The 22,265-nt window shown below is 48.3% G+C and overlaps 1 protein-coding gene across 6 annotated transcripts in view; it reads right to left on the bottom strand.

Moving 5' to 3' along the window:
* Positions 1-950: 950 nt before the first annotated feature.
* Popdc1 (popeye domain cAMP effector 1) overlaps positions 951-22,265 on the bottom strand; it is a 40,791-nt gene continuing 19,476 nt past the window's right edge. For 3 of the 6 annotated variants that reach the window (NM_001434645.1, NM_001434646.1, NM_001077590.3), the window contains 2 exon segments: positions 951-4,269; positions 21,355-21,496. In NM_001434645.1, the coding sequence (NP_001421574.1) occupies positions 4,157-4,269; positions 21,355-21,496 (255 nt within the window). In that variant the 3' untranslated portion in view covers positions 951-4,156. 6 annotated transcript variants of the gene reach the window in all.

Below are 22,265 nucleotides of genomic sequence, written 5' to 3'. Positions count from 1 at the left end.
AGCCCACATCTGAGCAGATGGGATGGGTTTACTGTACAGGGAGGAAGCAGGTTTAGTCTCTGCAGGAGGTGTCATAGGAACAGTGTTGTTACAGTCATCCAGGAGGAAGCTGTGTGGTTGACATTTCCTATATACAATGGTCAATCCTTTGAAAACACTTGAACTTGGACTGGGAGAAAGGCTGCAAATTCCCATAGACCTGAAGTATTGGGGTCTACAACATGGGAATGCCAGCAGTGCGCTTTCCCTCAGTAATTGCTCTGTTCCTCACACGGAGAGCAGCACAGCTGTTCTGTGTGCACTGTGAGCCCAGAGTTGTTCTGATACAGGAAATGCTGGAAGTCGAGAATTAAGGCACGTATCATTTCGTTAGAAATAAGCTTGGGGCTGGAGAGACGGTTCAGTGGTTAAGAGCACTAGCTGCTCTTGGAGAGGATCTAGGTTTGATTCCCGTATCCATGGGGCTCAAAACTGTAAGTCAGTTCCAGGGGGTTCAACATGCTCTTCTGTCCTCTGTGGGCACCAGACATACACATACATACGTGCAGACACGTTTAAAAACCTCAGAGACACACTGAAATAAACTGGGTTTCTAAGAGCAAAAATGTCCTCACAGTCCCAGGGAAGGTGTTGGGGGACCCTGACTCTTTCAAGACACCCGTGAATTGTTGGACCTTTTAGAATGAGAGGGGATACTGGGGTGCGATATTCTGTCCCAGAAGGGAAACTGCAAAGACTGTGAAGTTGTGACCGGTCAGCAGTTGACACTGACTTGCAGCCTCTTATGCTGGCCAAAGGCCATCAAGACAACGGACCCTAGGTCATTTAAACAAAACAGAATAGCACCATCTCTCAGGGCTGATCCCTTAACTTCTGCGGTTAACTGGCCCAAACCTGCTTTTGGGAATCAAGCCCTAAGTTCAAGAAACTTGAAACAGAAAATACACACATTTTTTTTCCTAAGTAAAAATTTATTTAACCAAATGACAATGTATGGGGTGAATTTGAACAAAAGACATACGCCTTCGATATAAAGTGAACATTACCCATGTAAACGTCATCTGAAAAGCTTCCTCTAACGTGTCCGCATAAAGCACTTGTGAAATTTGACATCTTAAAACTAGCCTGCAAGTTTAACAGGAAACCTATAAATGGCACTTACAATAAGTTTCTTTAAATGATAATACGTACACTGTCTCATCATTCCCAGCATGTTCCCAGAGGCTGTGATAAACAAAATATGGCTGCGGCCAGCGAGGGTGTTGTCTTGTGGGTAGCAGAACAGAAGCACAAATGTGTTCCAGCTTCCACAGAGCTGTCACCGCTGGAGACTGAGCTGAGTGGGTGGGAATTCCAGTCACTCTAGTTGGCAATAGCAAAGGGAGTTGGGAAGCAAGGAAGGGAAGGAGAAAGGAAACAGGCATAGCAGGGTCAAAGCAAATGGATTTCAATAAAAAGTGAGCCCTAAGGGTAGCTGGTGCCCTGGGGGTCTGTAGGAGAAGTGCACTAAGCCCTAAAGGCAGGACTGAGTAGCCAAGAGCCACCTTTTTCTAGCTGGGACATTTCCTGGAGGAAATGCCCCAACTTGAGTGTGCTGGGGACAAGGAAATACGCAGGTCACCTCAGCTTTTCCTATAGATTTTCCAGCCTCCGTGTGCTCCTGTGTTTAGGGCTTCAGTGGGATCAGGCAGTGGAAACTAGTGGCTTTGACTAAAACAAGCCAACATACAAACTCAAAAAACAACCCAAAAGAACAACAATAACCCCCACAAAAATCTTCAGACGCACAGGCTCTGAGCCAGATCCTGCCTCTGACCCACATCAAGCATCGGTGCCTGCCTGTTAAAGTATAGCGGGGCGACTGGGCAGAGAGTTCAGAAAGCACGAATAGGTAACACAGAACCCATTATGACTAACGTACGCTAAATATAACTATGGATCTGTATAATTATCTGTGCTATCTGCTTTATAAATATAAATGTTCTGAGGGTTTTATTCTAAGTGACAGTCTCGTTTTGGTATAAATATTATCCTCTAGAGGCCTGTAACTGACTTGATGTTTCATTAAACAAAGGTCGGGGACATAGCATAATTTCTGCAGAGCTTTTTCTGAACATTATCTCGGGGCTAACCGAATGCTAAAATCAGAGGAAGCATCTTACAGGAGCCTGGCACAAACATCCTTCAATCTATTAATTTATGCTTTGAACAAAAATACACTTGCTTGTCTGTGTAAATGAATCTAAAGCTGTCCGTAGACCTAACCCTCGGAGCTCTTTCCCTGTCCTCTTTTCTGCTCCTTTGCAGTCAAGCCTGTGTGGCAGGGTTATTCAATGGCTTGGGCTCCTGTTCTCCAGTTGCCGTCTTCCTTGGAGGTATGTCTTTTAAAAACAGTTTCAAGTTTCGTACTCAGACTAAGTGGCTCTCTGAAGATCCCCCGCCACAAGATTCTGATCTCCGATATCGGTGACACTGATACACACGACGTTTCCAAGAGGAGAGCAAATGACTCTAAATTACCCGCTTTTAACTGCGTGCCTTTAAAACAGCTCCATTCCCCCGGCACTACAAATACCTCAGGTACATAGTCAGGCAGATCAGCAGAGGTAACCTTTTCTACTATCTGGGGTAGAAGAGTCCCCTGAAGCGCCACACATGAAGACTGGTGACAGCAGAATCCGATATTCCTGCCTTCTCAGGGGGTGTCGTTTGCAGAGCGACTGTAAATTAGCCTTATGTGTGGGCGAGCTAAGTAGTTTCGTGGAAATCGAGACCCACCCTATCACATCTTATGTGGGTTAATGGACAAAGTGTCCCCCTGGTTGACAGCGACAACCTTAAAGGCAAGGCTATGTTACCCGCCCCCCTTTCCTTCATTGTTTCAAGATTAAGAGCTGTCGAGTGAATTTTCCTTAGCTGTGGAACATGGGGAGGGGGAGTGTGGTGGGTGTTTCGTGTTGGTTTGAGCGGATGAAGTAAACGTGAATGACAAGACTATCACAGCCAATCAGTGGCCTCAGCTGGGTGGCTACATGCCACTGTCAGCTGAAACTAATGATTTGAACAAAGCCTCGTACATCCCTAAAAACATGGCTAGCAGGAAAGAAAGATCCTTACCAAGGCCTTCCTGGCAGTTCTCTTGTTGGATGCCTCAGGCCTCAGGTGAAACCTCTGCCCCATGGGTTTGCTCTTGACCACAGTTCTGGAATCAGCTGGCCCTTAAATAAATATTCTGTTGTTCTGAGACAAAAGTCTTGCTAAGTGACCCCAGGGGGACCTCAAACTCTTAGCGCTCCTACCTCAGCCTCCCAAGTGCTGGCATTAGGTGTGGACCGCAGTGTCTGGCTCGGGCCATCTGCTTCTGTCATCCCAGAAACAGGACGAAGGGCTAAGCTGAGTTTCAGTGCCCCCAGCCTGTCTTTGTTTCTTCTAAAGTGGGGCCTTTCCTGTATCTGAGCTTGTGGCTGAGATGGCCCCAAATGGCAAGAGAAAAAGTTTAGCTGAGAGTTGACACTGAGCTCAGAAATGCTTACGCTCACTCCAGGTCCAGGTTTCAGAGTCACCGATAAATGGCAGGGGATGAGGTCATTCACAGCTCATTCAGATCAAGGCAGTCACTGTCGAGCCATCTGCACCCAACCAGGAGGGTGGCCCCGGTGGGGGAAACACTTCAGCTCTTGGGGTGGGAAACAAGACCAGACAAGTGTTCACCTACTAAAATGTATCATGAAAAAGTCGACTGAACAAAAGGTAAACTTTTTAATGTCGTGTCAGCCTCAACTTTGGCTTACATCGCTAAGATGATCAAAACAACTACTCGTTCCAAATTCCCACGACAGGGGGGGAAGCACACGTGAGAAAAGAGCCACAACTTAGAAAAATAAGCGAAAAGGCGATGTGTTGACAGCTTCAAGGTCAATTAAAACAATATTAATATATCTACTGCAAAAATACATGTCTGAAAATAGAGTGAGGTCTACTCAGAAGGCTCGGCTAGCACAAGGAGCTGGCTAGCGGGACAGGCAGCACACAACTCCTGTCTGCGGCCGCCCCTCACTTCCCATCTGGCAGGACTGAAGCAAACCACCAAAGGTCATAGCAGAGTGTGGGTCTTCTGCTCCTCAGGTCAGCCTCTGTCGTGGTCGCCAGGTGCTGCTCAAGGCAACTGATGAGCTGGAGACACCGGCACAAAGACCTCATCGTCATCTTCTAGCCCTTCCTCGATTGGCTTCATCTTGGGAGAGGCTCGCTGCTGCGGGGAGGACATGGCTATAAAGAAACACAGATTGCAAACTGCTGAAGTCACGCCCTGCCCGACACCTGGGAGACCCTTTTGGGAACGCATCGCCCTCCAGGTCTCAATCAAGTGATTTAATGAGCAACTAAATTGGGAGTTGAGGGGACACACCGGAGAAGAACCTGCTACCTGTGCTTCGGTAGCGTGAGCCTCATAAACAGGCAGAATTTCCGGGGAATGTTCCAAGGTCTGATTCAGTTCACCTGCTCCACGGTAGTACCTTACGTCTGACTTCATCTGATTAATATTGGCCTCGGAGAGTTGTTTTAACAAATAGTTCCTTAAAGAACAATTGTTCTCCTAAACCACCAACTTTAACAGAAAACAGCCTAGGATGTCATTTCCTGCCACCACACGTTTCGTACTTTCTGGACGGAAGGATCACAGACATCAGGAGGAAGTGTCCAGCGGGAGAAACAGTGCTGGGGAAAGCGCACCCCCAGGGTCTTTGCGGATGACATTTGACCAAAGAGACAATTCATTCACTCTCTCATCCTCCCTACCAGGAATTCACGCTTGGTGGGAACATTGTACCACCTAAAGAGACGTAAGAATTTCAATTCTATTTCTCGTGTATGTGTGCGTGTGCATTTGTGCCAATGCATCATTTGGAAGTCGGGACAACCTACGTGAGTTGGTCCTTTCCCTCCAGCACATGGGTTGTGGGGCACCTGCTGAGACATCTTGGTGGCCCGAAAAGCAAGTTTTTATGACGTAGACTTTGAAGATGTGTGACAAACTGTTCACATAACAACACGAGCCCGAATTCCCTTCCTTCCATCGCTGCCTTCATGGCCAAGATGCGTCCTTTAGGAGTCTCCGCCTGCCTCACCCTCCCACACCTGCGTACCCCTTTGTGCCTAGCCGCAGGGCTGGCGGTAGTCAGTCAGCCAGCTACTGCGGAACTGTGTTGGGGAAGGACAGTGGCTGACATTCAACTCTTCAAAGGCTTGGGGACAACAACGGGGTACAGAAGGACCTTAGACGAAGCAGGACTAGCCAAAGTGAAACTATACATGGTCGGTCGCTGCTGCTGAGTGACAGACAGCAAGCCTGCCCAGCACCGCGGATGACTAACTACCGAGGAGCAGCAGGCAGGGACCAGGTATGTCTCAGGCTGCTCCTGAGGGGAAGGCAGTACTGGCGGGGGTGGGGGAGGGGGAAGATGCTTTGTACTTAGCCATGACACATGAGCAGCGCCTTAAGAGATAAAGGCCACGTGACCTGTGGTCAACTCCAGGGACCGCTGCCCACTGTGCTGCCCCCTAGCAGTGTGACTGGGTAGGGCCCTTCGCTTCTTTGTGAAATAAGCTAGTATTAGTTAGGATCCTGCTGACTGACAAGTTCTTAGGAGGCGCATGCGATCTCTAAGTTCTTAGATCAGTACGGGGAAATAGAACGCTCGCCTTGTTAATGTTTGTGAGAACACAAATCAATGGAGCCCCTGGAGGTCAGCGGTCTAAATGGAGATAATTATCAGGATCCATCACTGCCTCGGCAGAGGTGCGTGGGGTTTGTGCTCACACAGCAGTCTGTGTTCCGGCGTATCAGCTGCCGTGAGACTGTGTCTTTGCCATGGCTTCCATCGCAGCCTCTAGTTATGATGGAATCTCATGAAATATTAACTCGCGTTGAGAAATCCGCACTCTCATAAAACCCTAGGGCAGCACACTTAGGGGCATCAAACCCGATCGATAACACACGGCGAAGCCATGGCCGCAGAAGCGCGGGCAAACACGCCCAGCTCGCCTTGACAGAAGTGGGGCTAACTGATCGGACTCCTCAGGCCCAGTTATCACGCCAGGGATGACGGTCTATGAGACATCATGAAACAGCCCGAATGGGATGAGTCTCTCCACCGTTCAACCCGATCTCTGGCATCATAGAGATCAGGGGCTCATAGAGAAAACAATGTAGCCTCCGATGTTCCGGTATAGCTGGAAATGGTCAGGGAAACCCTCCAAGAACTTCCGGCTCTTCTGGGAGCTTCTTACTCCGGTTCCGTAACGTGTTCTCTGGGTAACATTAAAGGGTCAGGCCTGGCTGTCTACAGCTGTTAGACAGCACCAGAGGAGGCCTAAGCCCCACGAACTCACTGCTTTTCAAATGCATCCTAGCTTTTCTTTCCCTGTCTCTCCACACTTTTCTCTCTGGAATGGCCCCTCCCTACCTCCTTACCTGCCCAGTTTCTATCCGTTCTTTGTAGATTTCCTCCGGGCCCTTCCTAATTCCTTCTATCATCTGCACATTAATTCCGCATCACACTATGGGTTCCCCTACAGGAAAACATTTAAGTCTCTGGTCTTGACCACTACATATGAAGTCTGTGCTGTGCTGGTGGCAGGAAACAGGATGGACCTTTGTGGCTGGGTGCTTGGGTCCTCTCCTGCCCTCACTGCTGGGCACTAGGACCCCTCCCTCACCGCTGGGCACTAGGACCCTCCCTCACCGCTGGGCACTAGAACCCTCCCTCACTGCTGGGCACTAGGACCCTTCCTCACTGCTGGACACTAGGACCCTCCCTCACCGCTGGGCACTAGGACCCCACCCTCACTGCTGGGCACTAAGACCCTCCCTCACCACTGGGCACTGGGACCCTCCCTCACCACTGGGCACTAGGACCCTTCCTCACTGCTGGTCACTAGGACCCTCCCTCACCGCTGGGCACTAGGACCCTCCCTCACTGCTGGGCACTAAGACCCTCCCTCACCGCTGGGCACTAGGACCCTCCCTCACTGATGGACACTACGACCCTCCCTCACTGATGGACACTAGGACCCCGCCCTCACTGCTGGTAACTAGGACCCCATCCTCGCTGCTGGTAACCAGGACCCCACCCTCATTGCTGTGCACTAAGACCCCACCCTCTCTGCTGGGCACTAGGACCCTCCCTCACTGCTGGGCACTACGACCCTCCCTCACCATTGGGCACTAGGACCCCGCCCTCTCTGCTCGGCACTAGGACCCTCCCTCACTGGTATTGGAAGACTAATGTGACATTGCTTAGCACATGACCAACAACTCTCTCTCTAAAGAAAATGTCAGTAAGTAGGGCTTCACAGGACCATCAATGCCAACGCCTTCTCATTCTCTCTGCCAGAAGAGAGTGACTGGAAGTTGTCAGCTGTGGCTTAGATCCTGGAGCACAAGGCGCTGGGCATGGCAGTGTGCACCTAGTGCCAGCACCTGGGCGGCTGAGGCAGGACAGTTGTGAGTGCAAGGTCAGCCTGGAATACATGGTAAGGATCAGATCAGTCACACACCTATTCCCTACCCTGACACACACAGACACACACAGACACACACACACACACACACATACAGACACACAGACACACACACAGACACACACAGAGACACACACATACAGACACATACATATAGACACACAGACACACATACACATATATACATACACACAGACATACATACACAGGCATACACAGACATACATACAGACACACACACATACAGACACATACATATAGACACACAGACACACACACGCACACACACACATACAGACACATACATATAGACACACAGACATATATACAGACACACAGACATACATACAGACACACACACACACACACACACACACACACACACACACGGAGAACTAAACGTGCAGATCCAGTCTGATTTATGTAATCCTCAGGACTCAAACCAGTCTTCAGAGCAGTGTGATATCCCCACAGACAGCACCACACTAGCGTCTCTCCACCATCTTCACAGACAAATGAAGATGACCTGAGATTATCTGAATGGGTAAGGGCTCCGCTCCTCCCCCAGGGAGGGAACCTTTGGACAGACATTCTAGAAGGACAAACCGGGTGCCCTGACAGCCTGACAAGGCTCAACATGCGCACAGAACTCTGAGACTACATAGTTTGTTTATCCTCCGACTTTGGTGGCTGAGTTTGAGAGTGTCACACAGCTCAGTCCTCCGGCAATGCCCCTTCTTTGTGTCTCTGCCATGGCTGACAAACACTGAAGAGAGACAAGCTGATTACTGCCCCAGGTCCTCTCAGCTGCCCGCTCCTGGCTAGGAATCAAAGCCACAGAACTCGCTCTCTCTTGCCAACCACCTCAGCCCGGCTTCCGGTGGCCAGGCTGACGCTGAGGCTCACCAGGCTGTCACAGTCATCATTGACAGGGTCACCTGGCCTGGCCTATGAATCAAGAAGGCTAGCTTTGAAGAGGGAGGAGGTCACCTGGTGCCTAGAGGGGCTCTCAGACCCACAGGGAGACCCCCAGGTTAGGGGAAGACTCACTGGCCAATGCCACACTGTTGTAAGTTACTTTCTTGCCCCTTAAATCTAAAACCACTTGAGAGTATCAGGAAAAAGAAACCCATGAGGGGTTATCACACGCCAAGGAAGCTATATTACATTTTAGAAGTTGAGCCTCAATACATTCTTCCTACCAGCTTGACAGGCTCTGCATTAATTGTCTGCACCGAGGCTTCCCAGGCGTCTGCCCAGAAGGCCCACCCGCCTTACATATGTGGGAAAGCTATGGAGGCTGAGGGGGTCCAGTGGGACATATCATTTCTCAAGTGCCTTTTCTTGTTACCTGCATCCTTCAAAGACATTGGTTCATACCAATCTCTATGACGCTTTCCTATTCCAAATTGCGGGGACGGGGAACGATTCTTCTACAGCCATAAAAGTTCTAGGAAATAGATTCTTGCACTTTCTTGTTTAAACTACATTCATAGTTGTGAGAGAGGGTCTTAGCTATAAAATATGGCCAGGAAGAGATCATTTAATTAATGTTTTTACTATTAGTGTCTAATAGTAACGATTACCGTCTAATCTGTTGCACTGTGGCTACTAGGTAGCAGCTTAGTATAAAAGCATGTGAAATAGACTCCAGCTGGACTGCATGCGCCCCAGACGGCATCAAACCATATAGTTACATGAAAGGTTACCTTCAGGTGGTAACAGATCCCTGTCAGCAGAATTCCACACCCTTTCCCATAAACACCCAATTCACGGAGAAGGTACGGGCAGAGGGGCACCGTGGTTGTGACTGGACCTGGGTTTGCAGACTCGGGGAGAAGAGAGAACTGTCGGTCTGGGTTGTACTCCCAAGCACAGAAGGAAAACCATGGCACAGGTGGAGGACCTGAGGCTCAGACACATCCTGACCCCAACAGCGGACACCTCCACTTGTGCCAGACACCGGAGAGCAAGGGCAGCAAATCTCAGCAAACCTGTTCTGACTGCGGCTGCTGCCTCCCAGTGGGGACCAGAGCACACCACACCGTGAGGTCCCAATGCGTCCTTACAGGGTCTGTACCAATGGAGACATGCTGTGGACACAGGCGCCGTCCTCCGCACACCCTCTTCTGTCTTCCTAAAATCCTCAGGTAGAGCCGCAGGACTTTTAATGTGTGGATCAGCTGGGGCAGTCAAAGCCAGGGAGAAGTCAGCGAGGGAAATTCCATGTGTCAGAACTCTGTGCCTATTAAAGTTCATTTCTATTTCAGTACGCTTATAATTACACCAGGGCCCAAGGGCCTTTCCCGGGATGAGAGTAAACAGGATTAGCTGTTCTCAGATCCAGAGTGAAGGTCACGCCTGCCACCCGGGATGAGGAAGAGGCCACAAGTCTGAGCTGCAAAGGGGTTCTACTCTTCCGTTGGTAGTCTGTCTAGAGACTCCTCTCGGGTTGAGAGGCAGTTTTCTAAAGGCATGACGCTCTTGTCATCTGTCAGATGTGACGCTCTTGGTGGTTCCTCTTCCCCTGTTAACTCTCACGACATCCTCTTAGTTGTTTTCCGAGTGTTATTATGTTTTACCATCTGGCCAACTGCTCTAGTGAGGAAAGCCAATTAAAAAACTTTACAAGGGTTAGGACTTTAATTAGATTATGCGATTTTTGATGACTAGTGATGAGGAAGGACTTAAAGGTTTCCCCCCCACCCAGGGAAGAATTATCATTTATTTTCTGCCTCTATTTATTTATAGACACCGGATCCCTTTCTTTCCCCCTCCCCACGTTTCTCCTACCTCTTCTGCTCCCCCTTCCTTTGCTCCCTCCCTCCTTGGCTTGGGGATCAAACCCAGCTCTAATGCTAGCCAAGTCCTCTATGAGGTACAGCCTCAGCCCTACATAGTTGTTGCTGATTGAGGGGTTTGAATTGAGCCTTTCTGCACAGTACTATTGAAAGGTGGCTGTGGTCTTTACACCCATTTTTCCCCTAAAGGATTCAGCCATGACACCAGGGAACTCAGGGCAAGGACTAGGGAGAGAAGCCAGGACAGAAGAGGCTAGTGGCTCTCAGGAAAAGCTTCCTCTGGTCCAAAGGATCCTTCTCAGGGCACTCCCTGACCAGATGGCTGGGTGGTCAGATCCCCAGCCACGTGGCACCAGGGTGAGCAGCAGGAATCCCATAGCCCCTTTGGCCTGTGAGGCTGAGGAAGGACTGGTTCCAGGTTCCAGGGCAACAGCCCTGCCACACCTCTGAGAGCGACTGTACCAGAGGAGGCTGGAGGCTGGCTCTGGGATAAGGTCTCGAGAAAAAGGATGTGGATTTGGCTGAGGAGAGTGGGGATAACAGAATGGGAGAGGTGGGGATAAGGAGAAATGGCAACAGAAATTGCCACAAAACAGCACGGCTCCCACCCAGGGACCACAAGAAACAGTAAGAACTGAAGGGACAGGCTGACTGGGAAGCTGGCAGACACACTAGACCGTGTACAATGTGTTCTCTTATAACCTTCCTGGCAGGAGGAAGTGGTTCACAAGAGACACCTGTGTCCTTTCTTTTGGCTAACAGACCACGGAGACAACGAACCCTGAGACATTGGAATTTTCCCAGAGGCGGCATGCTAGGGCAAAGGAAAAGGCGGTGGCCCCACCAACCAGAGGAAAGGGAGTTCATGCATTTGACAATTTGTCAGGCCATCCTACAGGAGAAACTGGGGCCAAGGAGACGAAGATGCTTATTCCACACTCTGACCTGAACTGTGAGTGCCTCCTGCTCTCTCCTTAAACCTAAACCTCCTAGGCCAGGGCGCAAAGGAGACCTAAGAGGTGTCACTGGACTGCTCCCTACTCTTCCCAATGTGACAGCACTGAGGAACCCTCCCGCCTAGGCTTTTCAGTGTGAACTGAGGGCAGGGACCCAAGCGAGTGCAGCTTGTCAGGACTCGAGGACCCAGACTCTGACCCTGACACCCTCCGAGCCCCTGACCCCACTCATTTCTCCCCTCCCTGCTAACGGTCTCAAGGGAAATCAAGGCAGCACAACGGCTTGAGAGTGAAAACACCGAGTGTGCTGTAGCACACAGGGGCAGTGAGGCAGGATGGGGAGCCTCTGGTGTTCCTGTACAGTAGAGAAGCTACAGCTAACCGTGTACCAAAAACTGTGAAGTGGCCAGAAGAGAGGACTGAGAAGCTCTTAACCCAGACACAGGATAAATACTGGAATTGGTGGCTCTCACCCTTCCTCACGCTGTGACCCTCTAATACAGTCCCTCTTGCTGTGCCGACCCCCAACTGTGAAATTACTTTGTCGCTACTCAGTAACTATTAAGTTTGCTACTGTCGTGAATCGTAATGTAAATATCTGATATGCAAGGTATCTGGTATGTGACCCCTGAGGGGGTCACAATGCACGGTTTGAGAACAGTTGACTTAAGGTGAAAGCCAATCCCATTGTACGCGTGCACACTGCCCATAAAACTAGACAGATGTGGGGCTGGAGAGATGGCTCAGTGGTTAAGAGCACTGACTGCTCTTCCAAAGGTCCTGAGTTCAAATCCCAGCAACTACATGGTGCCTCACAACCATCTGTAATGAGATCTGATGCCCTCTTCTGGTGTGTCTGAACAGCTACAGTATACTTATATATAATAAATAAACAAATCTAAAAAAAAAAAACTAGATAGAGGTGACATGTCAATCAAAAATAAATCTTAGGTGACACACAGCTGTAACGCCAGAACTAAGTAGGTGGAGGCAGGAGATCAAGAGGTGAACTTTATCTACACAGAGGGTTTGAGGCCAGGAATGGCTATGTGACCCTGCCTCAGCAAACAAAGTACCCCCAAGCTCCTCCAAACTACCCAAATGTTTTACAGTTTACGGGATAATTTTATATTATGTACAAAAGGAACATAATACTATACTTGATAGTACAAGTACAGATCTCAAAAAGTAATCACCTACTGCCTGGTTCTGCACAAACTACAATGCCAGTGTTTCCAAGCAGGGTAGATTTAGCTGTAGTTATGAAAGAGACCACACAGCAACCATGAGAATTTCGGAATAAAGCCAGGCTGCACAACCGTCTGAAAGGAGGGACCGGAAAGGTTTGCCGTGCCGGTCACTTTCTTCACTGTTCCGGTAAAAATACACAACGGCAAGTTAAGGCGAGAAGAGCTGACTTTGCCTCCTGGTTAGGGAGAGATAGTCTACGGTGCTGCAGAAGGCGCAGTGGCCGGAGTCAGAGGCCGCTTCCAAAGTCAGGAAGCCGAGGGAAGACGGAAAATGGGGCTAAACCACAGAGACTCAAGGACGCGCTTTCTCCCGTGAGGCTCTGGCTCTCACGGGTTCTACAACCTTCCAAGCCAGAGTTGGGAAGCGCATGCTCAGACCCTAGAACCTCCGGAAGAGGGTTCCGTATGGAACCACAAGGGATAGGGGTGCCATCCCGTTACTGGACACTCGGAGAGAAAGGGGAGGGAAGTCTGAATGTATTACTTGATTCTCCAAACAATAGAACCGTGGACTCGGAACAAGAAAATCCATTGGCATTACGGAGCTGAGCAGCAAGGGCAAGGGGTTAGAAGTGAGCCAGGTTAGGTCGGAAGAGGCTGCGAATGACTAAACCAACAGATAACAGCCGATTATTGAGCACGGTGAACAGTGGTTTCCGAGGAGAAGACGACTTTTTTTTTTTTTTTTTTTTTGTTCTTTTTTTCGGAGCTGGGGACCGAACCCAGGGCCTTGCGCTTCCTAGGCAAGCGCTCTACCACTGAGCTAAATCCCCAACCCCACGACTTTTTATTCTAAGATTCTCTCATCTGCTATATAATATCTATGTCTGAATGATAACCCAATTTCCTTTTCTTAGCTCAGGCTAGCCTCCACCTTGCTATCCTTCTGTCTCTACCTCGAGTTCTGGGGTTACAGGCACGCACATCTGGTTGCTTTAAATGTTTTTCTTTTCTTTTAATTATCTTTTTTATTTTATGTAACCAGAAGAGGGCATCGTATCTCCTTACAGATGGTTGTGAGCCACCATGTAGTTGCTGGAAATTGAACTCAGGACCTCTGGATGAGCAGACAGTGCTCTTAACCACTGAGCCATCTCTCCAGCCCTAAATGTTTTTATTTAATTAAATGGAGTCAGAGAGGAGGCTTTTAAAGTGTATGCGTTTGTGTGCATGTACTGTTTGCTAGGTGTATAGTGTATAGACATGTTTGTGTGTGTGCACAATACATACGTGTGAAGGTGAGCGATTAAACTCTGGGTGTCCTCCCTGAATGGAGACATCAATAAAGATACGAATGTGGAAGAGGGGAATCTCACGGATGCAACAACTAGACAAAGAACAACAGGTGGATGAAGAAGAATGCCGGGAGAGGAAGAACGAATCTTTCACAGGAATGAGCCCTCTAATTGGTTATCCAAAGCCCAGTGGTCAGTGCTGAAATCATATATGTACAAGCAACACCAAAGGAACTCAGAAGGTGTATCTATAACTCATTAGTAAATATCAATGGATATGTATAGTAATATACTTATATATCAATGATAATTAAATATAAAGAGAACATGAATTTTCTGGGCTGGGCACAGAAGTTGGAGGGAAGAAAGTGGAGGAGAAAGATGCAATTATAATTGAAAACAACAATAGATATTTATGGGGCTGGAGAGATGGCTCAGCGGTTAAGAGCACTGACTGCTCTTCCAGAGGTCCTGAGTCCAATTCCCAGCAACCACATAGTGGCTCAGAACCATCCGTAACGGGATCCGATGCCTTTTTCTGGTGTGCTTGAAAAAAGCTACAGTGTGCTCATATAAATAAAATAAATAAATCTTTAAAAACGAAGTCTTAAGGGGTTGGGGATTTAGCTCAGTGGTAGAGCGCTTACCTAGGAAGCGCAAGGCCCTGGGTTCAGTCCCCAGCTCCGAAAAAAAAGAACCAAAAAAAAAAAAAACAAAAAAACAAAAAAACGAAGTCTTAATAGATACTTAATAAAGGGGCTGGAGATATGGCTTACTTGTTAAAAGCTGCTTATGGCTGCTCTTCCAGCAGACCTGTGTTTAATTCCTAGAACCCAGGCACCGAAAAACTGCCTGTAAGCCCAGTATCAAGGGCTCAGATGCCCTCTTCTGACTCCTGAGGGCGCTGCACACACATAGTATACAGACATAACTGCAGGTAGAATATCCATACACATAAAATAAAATAAAATTTAAAATCCCTCCCAAAAAAAAAACCATTGGCTGTCTTTTTCCATCACTTTATATTATTTTTAGTTTTTTGAAACTGCTTTTCCAACGTGCGCGCGTGCACGCGTGCGCGCATGCGCAATTCATGGAGCCAAGGAAAAGGCCCCGAGCACCTCTTCTACCACTCTTCACTCTATTTCGTTGAGGCAGTGTTTCTGGAGCTTTTGGTTTCTAGACCGACATTCTACGGAGGTCTGATGTCTACCCACCTTGTCTTTTGAGACGGACTCTCTCACTGAACCAGTTGGCTAAGCTGACTGGTCAGCAGTCTCTCAGGACCTGGCTGTTAGCGCCCCCGCAGCTCCGGGGTTACTGACGTGCATTGCCAATGCGGGCTTTTTAACATGGGTGTCGAGGTCCAGACTCAGGTCCGCATTCCTGCACAGCGTACACCACCGACTGAAGCATCTCTCCATCGCGCCTCTGGACCTTCTCATTAAGAGGATTAACCGTGTCTCGCTACATGAAATCCTCCTATTGCTGCCCTACAGATTGAGAAGGTACTATGTGGGAATGGTGGCCACCCACTGGATGGAGGAGACAGGGGCCATGATGACACACCGCATGCCCTGCTGGCTGGGGTTCAAGCACGAGAGGTGAACATCACATGTCTCCATCCTAAAGGGACAACGAACACTTTTTCAAAACGTGCTGTAAGGACTCAACTAAATAAAAAAGTCAGGATACGCCGCCAGCTGATGCAGCAGATTAGAGGCCCTCGGGGAAGTTTAGGCTCAAACTGATAACACGGCAGCAGGATGAGGAGCAGCACAAGACCCTATACCGTATTTGGTCTCCTGATCACGGCCAGGTGACTTAACTTCCCCGAGCTGCTCCTTCCCCACCAGCAACACCGGGTGCTGTTCACCCACCCTTCAGCTCCTCCTGCTGCAGGTGCCTCCTGTCTGTCGCACCTGCCGTTTCGTTTCTCTGTATAATTTGCAAAGCCCCTGTTTATAAGTCTGCTGTTGTTACAAGTGGGCATGGCGATGAGCTTGAGTTGAACAGATGATTTCATGAAGCCAGCCTTGAAGCTGACAAGGCTTCTCTGGAATCTATTCTAGGCAATAGATTGATGAGCTCTCCTCGAGAAGCTCGATATGAAGGCCTCTGACTACCGTCTGCAGCCTGGAATACCAGGTGAGGAGAACCAAGCACGGCTGCACCGCTCGCTCCTGGGCTAGACTTCCTGGTGTACTTCCCAGATGCAAAGCAAAGGCCTTTCCTCAGTGAGAAATCTCTCTTTTTTTCCCCCCCGGGGCTGGGGACCGAACCTAGGACCTTGTGCTTCCTAGGTAAGCGCTCTACCACTGAGCCAAATCCCCAACCCCTGAAATCTCTTATTTCACAGTATCTTTAACAGCATCATAAAAATTCAATTTCAGGGGGGAAAAAACAGTTTAAAATAACAAACTCATTCGAAGAAGAGTCCCAACTGATATTATCCAAAATATCTGGATTTGAATAACAGAAACTAAACAACTGTTATTTAACTTGTTAAAACGAATTCTGCAACTTTCCAGAAAATTCAGCAAGCTCCCTGTTGCTATGACAACGCCTGCACATGAGCACACTTACTAGTAACGTAATTGCCAATATGTTTCATCTGCGTGAGAGACAAAGAGGAAGACAGAGACTCTCAGCTACTACAGGAGGGAGGTGAAGTTGGAGGGCAAGATGGCGAGTTTCCCTTACAATGAGGCACACTGACCAAGCCAGCGGAGAGGAACCAGTTCACACTCACGCACAGGATGGCATTATGTCCACTTACACACTTTGGCTAGTCTGACCCCTCTCTTCCACCTCACAATTACACATGCAAACTTGAAGCACATCAAACAAAGCAATAAGGAGAGTTGAAAGAGTTAACCGGATTCTGAGCTGCTGACTAACAACAAGACTGAATTTTCCTCCAGCACCCTTGAGTAAGTGACAGTTGGGAGCAGGACACAGAATCTATATGAGAGGGTACAGATCTTGCTGTGACTCTGGCTTTGGGATGTGTAGAAAAACATCTCAATCTAGGCAGTGGGAGTGGTGGTAATTTCACTGAAAGGGTTCAATTCAACTCTCTCTTCACCTCCCTGTGAACTGCATTTCTGCCTCGCCACACTTCTGCCTTGTAATGCTGTCAAGTATGCTTGTAGTCTTATACCACATCCTGGCCAAGATCTTTAAAAATAACGTCCCCGAGCTGGTCCATGCAAGTCTCAAGGCTTGAGCTACTGTTGGGTGGATGCACAAGACCATTGCTACCACCCCTGCATGACCTGATTAGCAGAATCACAGAATACAGGGAGTTCTGGAGCCCCCACACCCACCCCATCAAAGAAGCTAGTAGAATAACCACACGGGCATCACCTGAAGTGTGTTAAACTGTGGACCCCCAAGCAGGACGGCTGCATCAGGAGCGATCACACAATTCAGGAATGCGTAAGAATCAATGTTCTGGGACTGCAAAGAGTAGGTGGTAAAGGGTTCACCTGACATTCACGAAGCCCTGAGTTTAATCCCTAGCACTGCATGAAATCAGGTTTGGTGGCACTCACCTATAAATCCAGAATTTGGAAGGTGGAGGCAGGAGAAAGAATTCAAGGCCCGTCTGGGTTACCCATGACCCTGTCTCAAAAAATCAAAAACAAAAACCAACTAACCAGACAGACAAATAACCCGAAAGAATTAAAAAAGAAAGCAGTTTTATAGGTCAAAGAATTTTTAAAGGAGAAGAAGCAGGAAAGCCCCTAAACTATGAGACTGGACACAGATGGACACACGGACACCCCCCCCCCACACACACACAAAACCTCTGCCCTAGATGACCTTAAACGCAGAGATCTCCTTGCCTTGGTCTCCTGGGATTCATGGCCACTGTGCCTCAAGATCTCCATGCCAAGATCCAGCTCAGAAATTTGTATCTTCTAGCCTCAAGATCAGGAAATGTCAGGTGCCACAACAAACATTCCATTGAACTGAAAGCTGCTTCTTCTTCTTTTTTTTTAAAGATTTATTTTTATTTATATGAGTACACTGCAGCTGTCTTCAGACACACATATCAGATTCCACTACAGATGGTTGTGAGCCACCTTGCAGTTGCTGGGAATTGAATTCAGGACCTCTGCAAGAGCAGTCAGTGCTCTTAACCACTGAGCCATCTCTCCAGCCCCATTTTGGGCTTCTAATGCCCTTAAACCAACAGGCTAAGAAAGGACTAGCAGTGTTAGGAGGGGTGATAGATCCAGATTACCAGGGGGAAACTGGATTGCCTCTCCATAATGGTGGTAAGGAGGATTATGTCTGGAGTGCAGGAGATCCCTTAGGGCGTCTCTTGGTACTACCATGTCCTGTGATTAAAGTCAATGGGAAACTGCAACAGCCTAATCCAAGCAGGATGACGAAGGACACAGACCCATCAGGAATGAAGGTGTGGGTCACCCCTCCAGGAAAAGAGCCAAGACCTGCTGAGGGGCTTGCAGAGAGTGGAGGAAACACAGAATGGCTAGTAGAGGAAGGGAGTTGTAAATACCAGCTAAGGCCACGTGACCAGTTGCAGAAAATTATAATTGCAGAGGATTATAAAGTAATATGAATGCTTCTGTTTTATTTTGTAAAGAATGCATTTGCCTTTTTTCCAATTTCTTTAACATCAATTGGTATTTGAGATACTATAAGAATGTTCCCAAGGGATGCTGTCCCATTGTAAATTTACAAATGCATTTTGAGATTGTATAAGGAATAGTTATATCATGTTAGGCGTACTCATGACCTTGTTATAGTTTCATTTGTGTCAAGTTGACAAGGGGTGGGTGGATTGTAGTGGCTATTCCTGGTTGTCAGCTTGACTGTATCTGGAATGAACTACGATCCAGAATTGGAAGGCTTGTCCGTGATCCTGATCTTGAGGCTGGAAGATACAAGTTTCTGACCTAGATCTTGGCATGGAGATCTTGAGGCAAAGTGGCTATGAACCCCGGGAGACTAAGGCAAGCAGATCTCTGAGTTCAAGGTCACCTGGGACAAAGCAAGCCCCAGATCCAGGCATGGTGGTTCACACCTTTAATCTGGGACTCACTTTCTGCTGGAGACCTACATAAGGACATTGGAAGAAGGAAGATCCTCTCTTCTTCACCTGCCTGCCTTGTGGGACTGAGCCACTGCTAGATCCTTGGACTTCCATTCACAGCTGCTTGCTGACCATTGTTGGGGAGTTGGACCACAGACTGTAAGTCATCAATAATTCCCTTACTATATAGACACTACCCGTAAGCTCTGTGACTCTAGAGAACCCTGACTAAGACACACTCCTACCTGTTGACATAGTAACTGCTCTGGCTGGTTCAGATCAACCAATCACAAAGCACCAGTTAGATGGTACGTGCCTCTTTTCCCCCTTTTAAAACAAATAATTTTGAAACTGAGCCTGTTTGAAAAAGGCAACTTCCCTGTTTCTAAAAACTATTCAAACTATTTATCAGGACATTGGGACGGACCTAAAAGGACAATGGCAACCTGTGAGAAGCAGAGCCAGAGGACAGAAAAAGGCTTCAAGGACCTGAATCAGATTTCAACAACTGCTCAAAGTTATACATTATCCACAGGTTTACCTGGCCCAGCCTCCACGGGCCAACTATCCAGCCCTCTAAGACTCACGGGGACAATCATGAGCTCTCCATCTTGCCTTAGCCCGGTTGCTTAAATCCCTCAGCTAGCTGGGATTGCATCCTGTGTCCTTGACCATCGACAAATCCCAGCCCTTTTATCTTTTCGGAAAGCTCGTGTTTTAACATTAGCTTCTATGCCCGTGGGGTAGTACGGCTTTTGCTGAGGACTAATTCGGTCTCGAAAGTGGTGAGCTTACATTCAAACCAGATCCCTAAATCTGTATCCCAGCAGGGACCGAGGTGAGATTTGACTACTGAGTTCTCAGACAGCACTAAGTACTACCAACAGCCTCACCTGAAAAGTTAATAGTCTCTGGGCTAGCACAGGGCACTGCCAAGGTACCGACTCTCCACTCTCACCAGCCCACAGGGGTGGCGCCGGCTAAATGGTACCCACTGTCAGTGGAACCCCAGGAACGTGCACCTGTCACTCTGGGGTAGAGCTTTAGAATGTCTTTCCTCTGACACAGGCATAGTAGCTTCCCTACAAGTGCTCCCTCTGGCCAGGTTCTGGAGAGCCTCGCGGAAGCCTCGAGTAGCCTAAATTAAGCCGCACTAGAATAAAGCACAGTCCTCTTTAGTTTCTTAGCTTGTTGGCCTTGAGGTCATCCCCTTTCTGTCCGCAGTGTGTTTCTATCTCTGCTCTGGTTTGGAGTTTGTATCTGAAGGAGTCAGAACTCTGCGTGGCATATGAAAAAGCCCAGTCAGTCCTTTCCCTTGTTTCTGACCAGCGGACGAGGCCTTAGGTAAAAAACACCCTTCCTACATTGTGGAAGACAGGATTCTATGTAAACCTCAATTCTTCCGGCCTAACTCCGTTGCTTCCTTGCCCTCCCTGTCTTGTTTAGAGGGACGCAGGTAAGCATCTGAGCCTAGCTGCTGCTTCAGTTCTTTCTACCTCATCTGAAATTTCTATGATTAATGTACGCGAGTTTTGTTCCAGTCTTCTTGTTAATCTATCTTGGGTAATTCTCAAGAAAAGCCAGAAGTGGGGGTTAGGGATTTAGCTCAGTGGTAGAGCGCTTGCCTAGCAAGCGCAAGGCCCTGGATTCGGTCCCCAGCTCCGAAAAAAAGAAAAAAAAAAAAGCCAGAAGCAAACCCTAGAAAGGAAGGGGTGAAGTTGTCTCTCCCACATGCTAGTAATATGTCCTTGCAAATTCCAGCCCCTTCTCAGTGTGCAAACTTTAGAATGTTATCCACCTCATGTAGGGCATTCAGACACGTGACCATTCACACTGACAGCGCTGAGCGAGGGTTCCCATTTTTCGGTTTCTTTGCTTGGGATCATACCTGGACACACGAAGGGTTTACGCAAGGGAAGAATGTGACTGCTTTTATGCAGGGTCCCATCGAGAGCTGAAGTGCTCCTGCGTTCAAAATAATTCTTAAGTTTCAAGTGATCAACTCTTAAGATAATTCAGCTTCTTTCCTTTTACTAGTTCTGAACGTCTGTGTGGCTTGGGCCATCTATGACAGTATGAAGCATACGGGAGAGCCGTGGTAACTTCTTGGGAGTGTATGGGTGTTACTCACATGGGTGCTGTGCGAGCACCTTCAGGAACACCCTGAAACCTGCTCACTTTTTAACTCTTGCCTGCACACTCTCACACACTGCCACAATCGTTCACTAGAGCTACTCGAACCACAATGGCAAGCAGTCACCCAACCGCAAGGACCCGTGCACACCATTCCAAGTGGCCAGAATGAAAGCCAAATATATGGTAAAAGAAGTGACCAGTTTCAGAAGCAGAAACAAAAGCTCCCAAGCTGGACTTTGGTCTGTATCAAACACGGGGCTGGTAGGTCCTCTAGGCCACCAAACAGTCACTTGAACAGTGATCTGTCTGACCAAAATACTCCGAGTGTCTGTTCTAGTGACATCTACCGGAGAGGTGGGGAGAGCCAGTGCTGTGGGAACTCACGGAGAGAAGCCGTGCTGGAGGAGCCCCGCAGGAAGTGGTGGAGGCCGTCCTCGATGTCGCTGGAGCTAGTGATGCTGTTCCTCATCTCCAGCATGGAAATCTGTGTGCTGAGGCTCATCTGGGGCTCCAACTTCTTCACTTTCTGCAAAGCGAGGTTTCGAGATGCCTGAGAGGTACAGCGGTTGGGTCCTATATTCCCTATAAGCAGCAGGTATTAGAGCCCACCCCCAAAAAAAGGAGTGATCGAGTGTTCTAAAATGTATGCTGTATCTTTTTCTACGAGCTATCACTTTAAACACATCATTCTAAAACTGATAAATATGAATACTCCGCGTGTTAATCTGAAATAGTAAGCAAGCCCTTCTTTCGTGTGGTGTTAGGGATCTGAACTCAAGGCCTCACACATAATAGGCAAGCCCTCTCCTGCTGAGCTACAACCCCAGCCTTAAGGTGAGGCTTAGAAGCACCTGGACCAGGAACCTACTCGGCCCATCCCATTCATTGCTCCCAGTAGGTAGCACATATCACAGGAAAAACGTTTTAAAAGTTCTCATCCGTAATTGCTTTCATTTCCTTCTTAACACATGCAGAAAACACCAAGGCTAAAATGTCAACCATCAGCCTTACTTCCTGGTTACCTCTCTTTTTTTTTTTTTTTCCTTCCTTTTTTTTTTCTCGGAGCTGGGGACCGAACCCAGGGCCTTGTGCTTGCTAGGCAAGCGCTCTACCTCTGAGCCAAATCCCCAACCCCAGCCTTACTTCCTGGGATACTGCCTTTCCACGCCTTCTCCACGCATCCCCTGAGACTGCTTGAAGACTTTTGGAATAGACAGTACCCCATCCCATACATGTTAGTCCGTGACAGCTGGGTCAAGCTCTGACAATGATAGGAATTACCAACTATCCCTTGC

The sequence above is a fragment of the Rattus norvegicus genome, chromosome 20, assembly GCF_021556685.1.
Source record: "Rattus norvegicus strain SHRSP/BbbUtx chromosome 20, alternate assembly SHRSP_T2T, whole genome shotgun sequence".
Classification (NCBI taxonomy): domain Eukaryota; kingdom Metazoa; phylum Chordata; class Mammalia; order Rodentia; family Muridae; genus Rattus; species Rattus norvegicus.
This window is presented reverse-complemented; position numbering and strand designations above follow the sequence as displayed.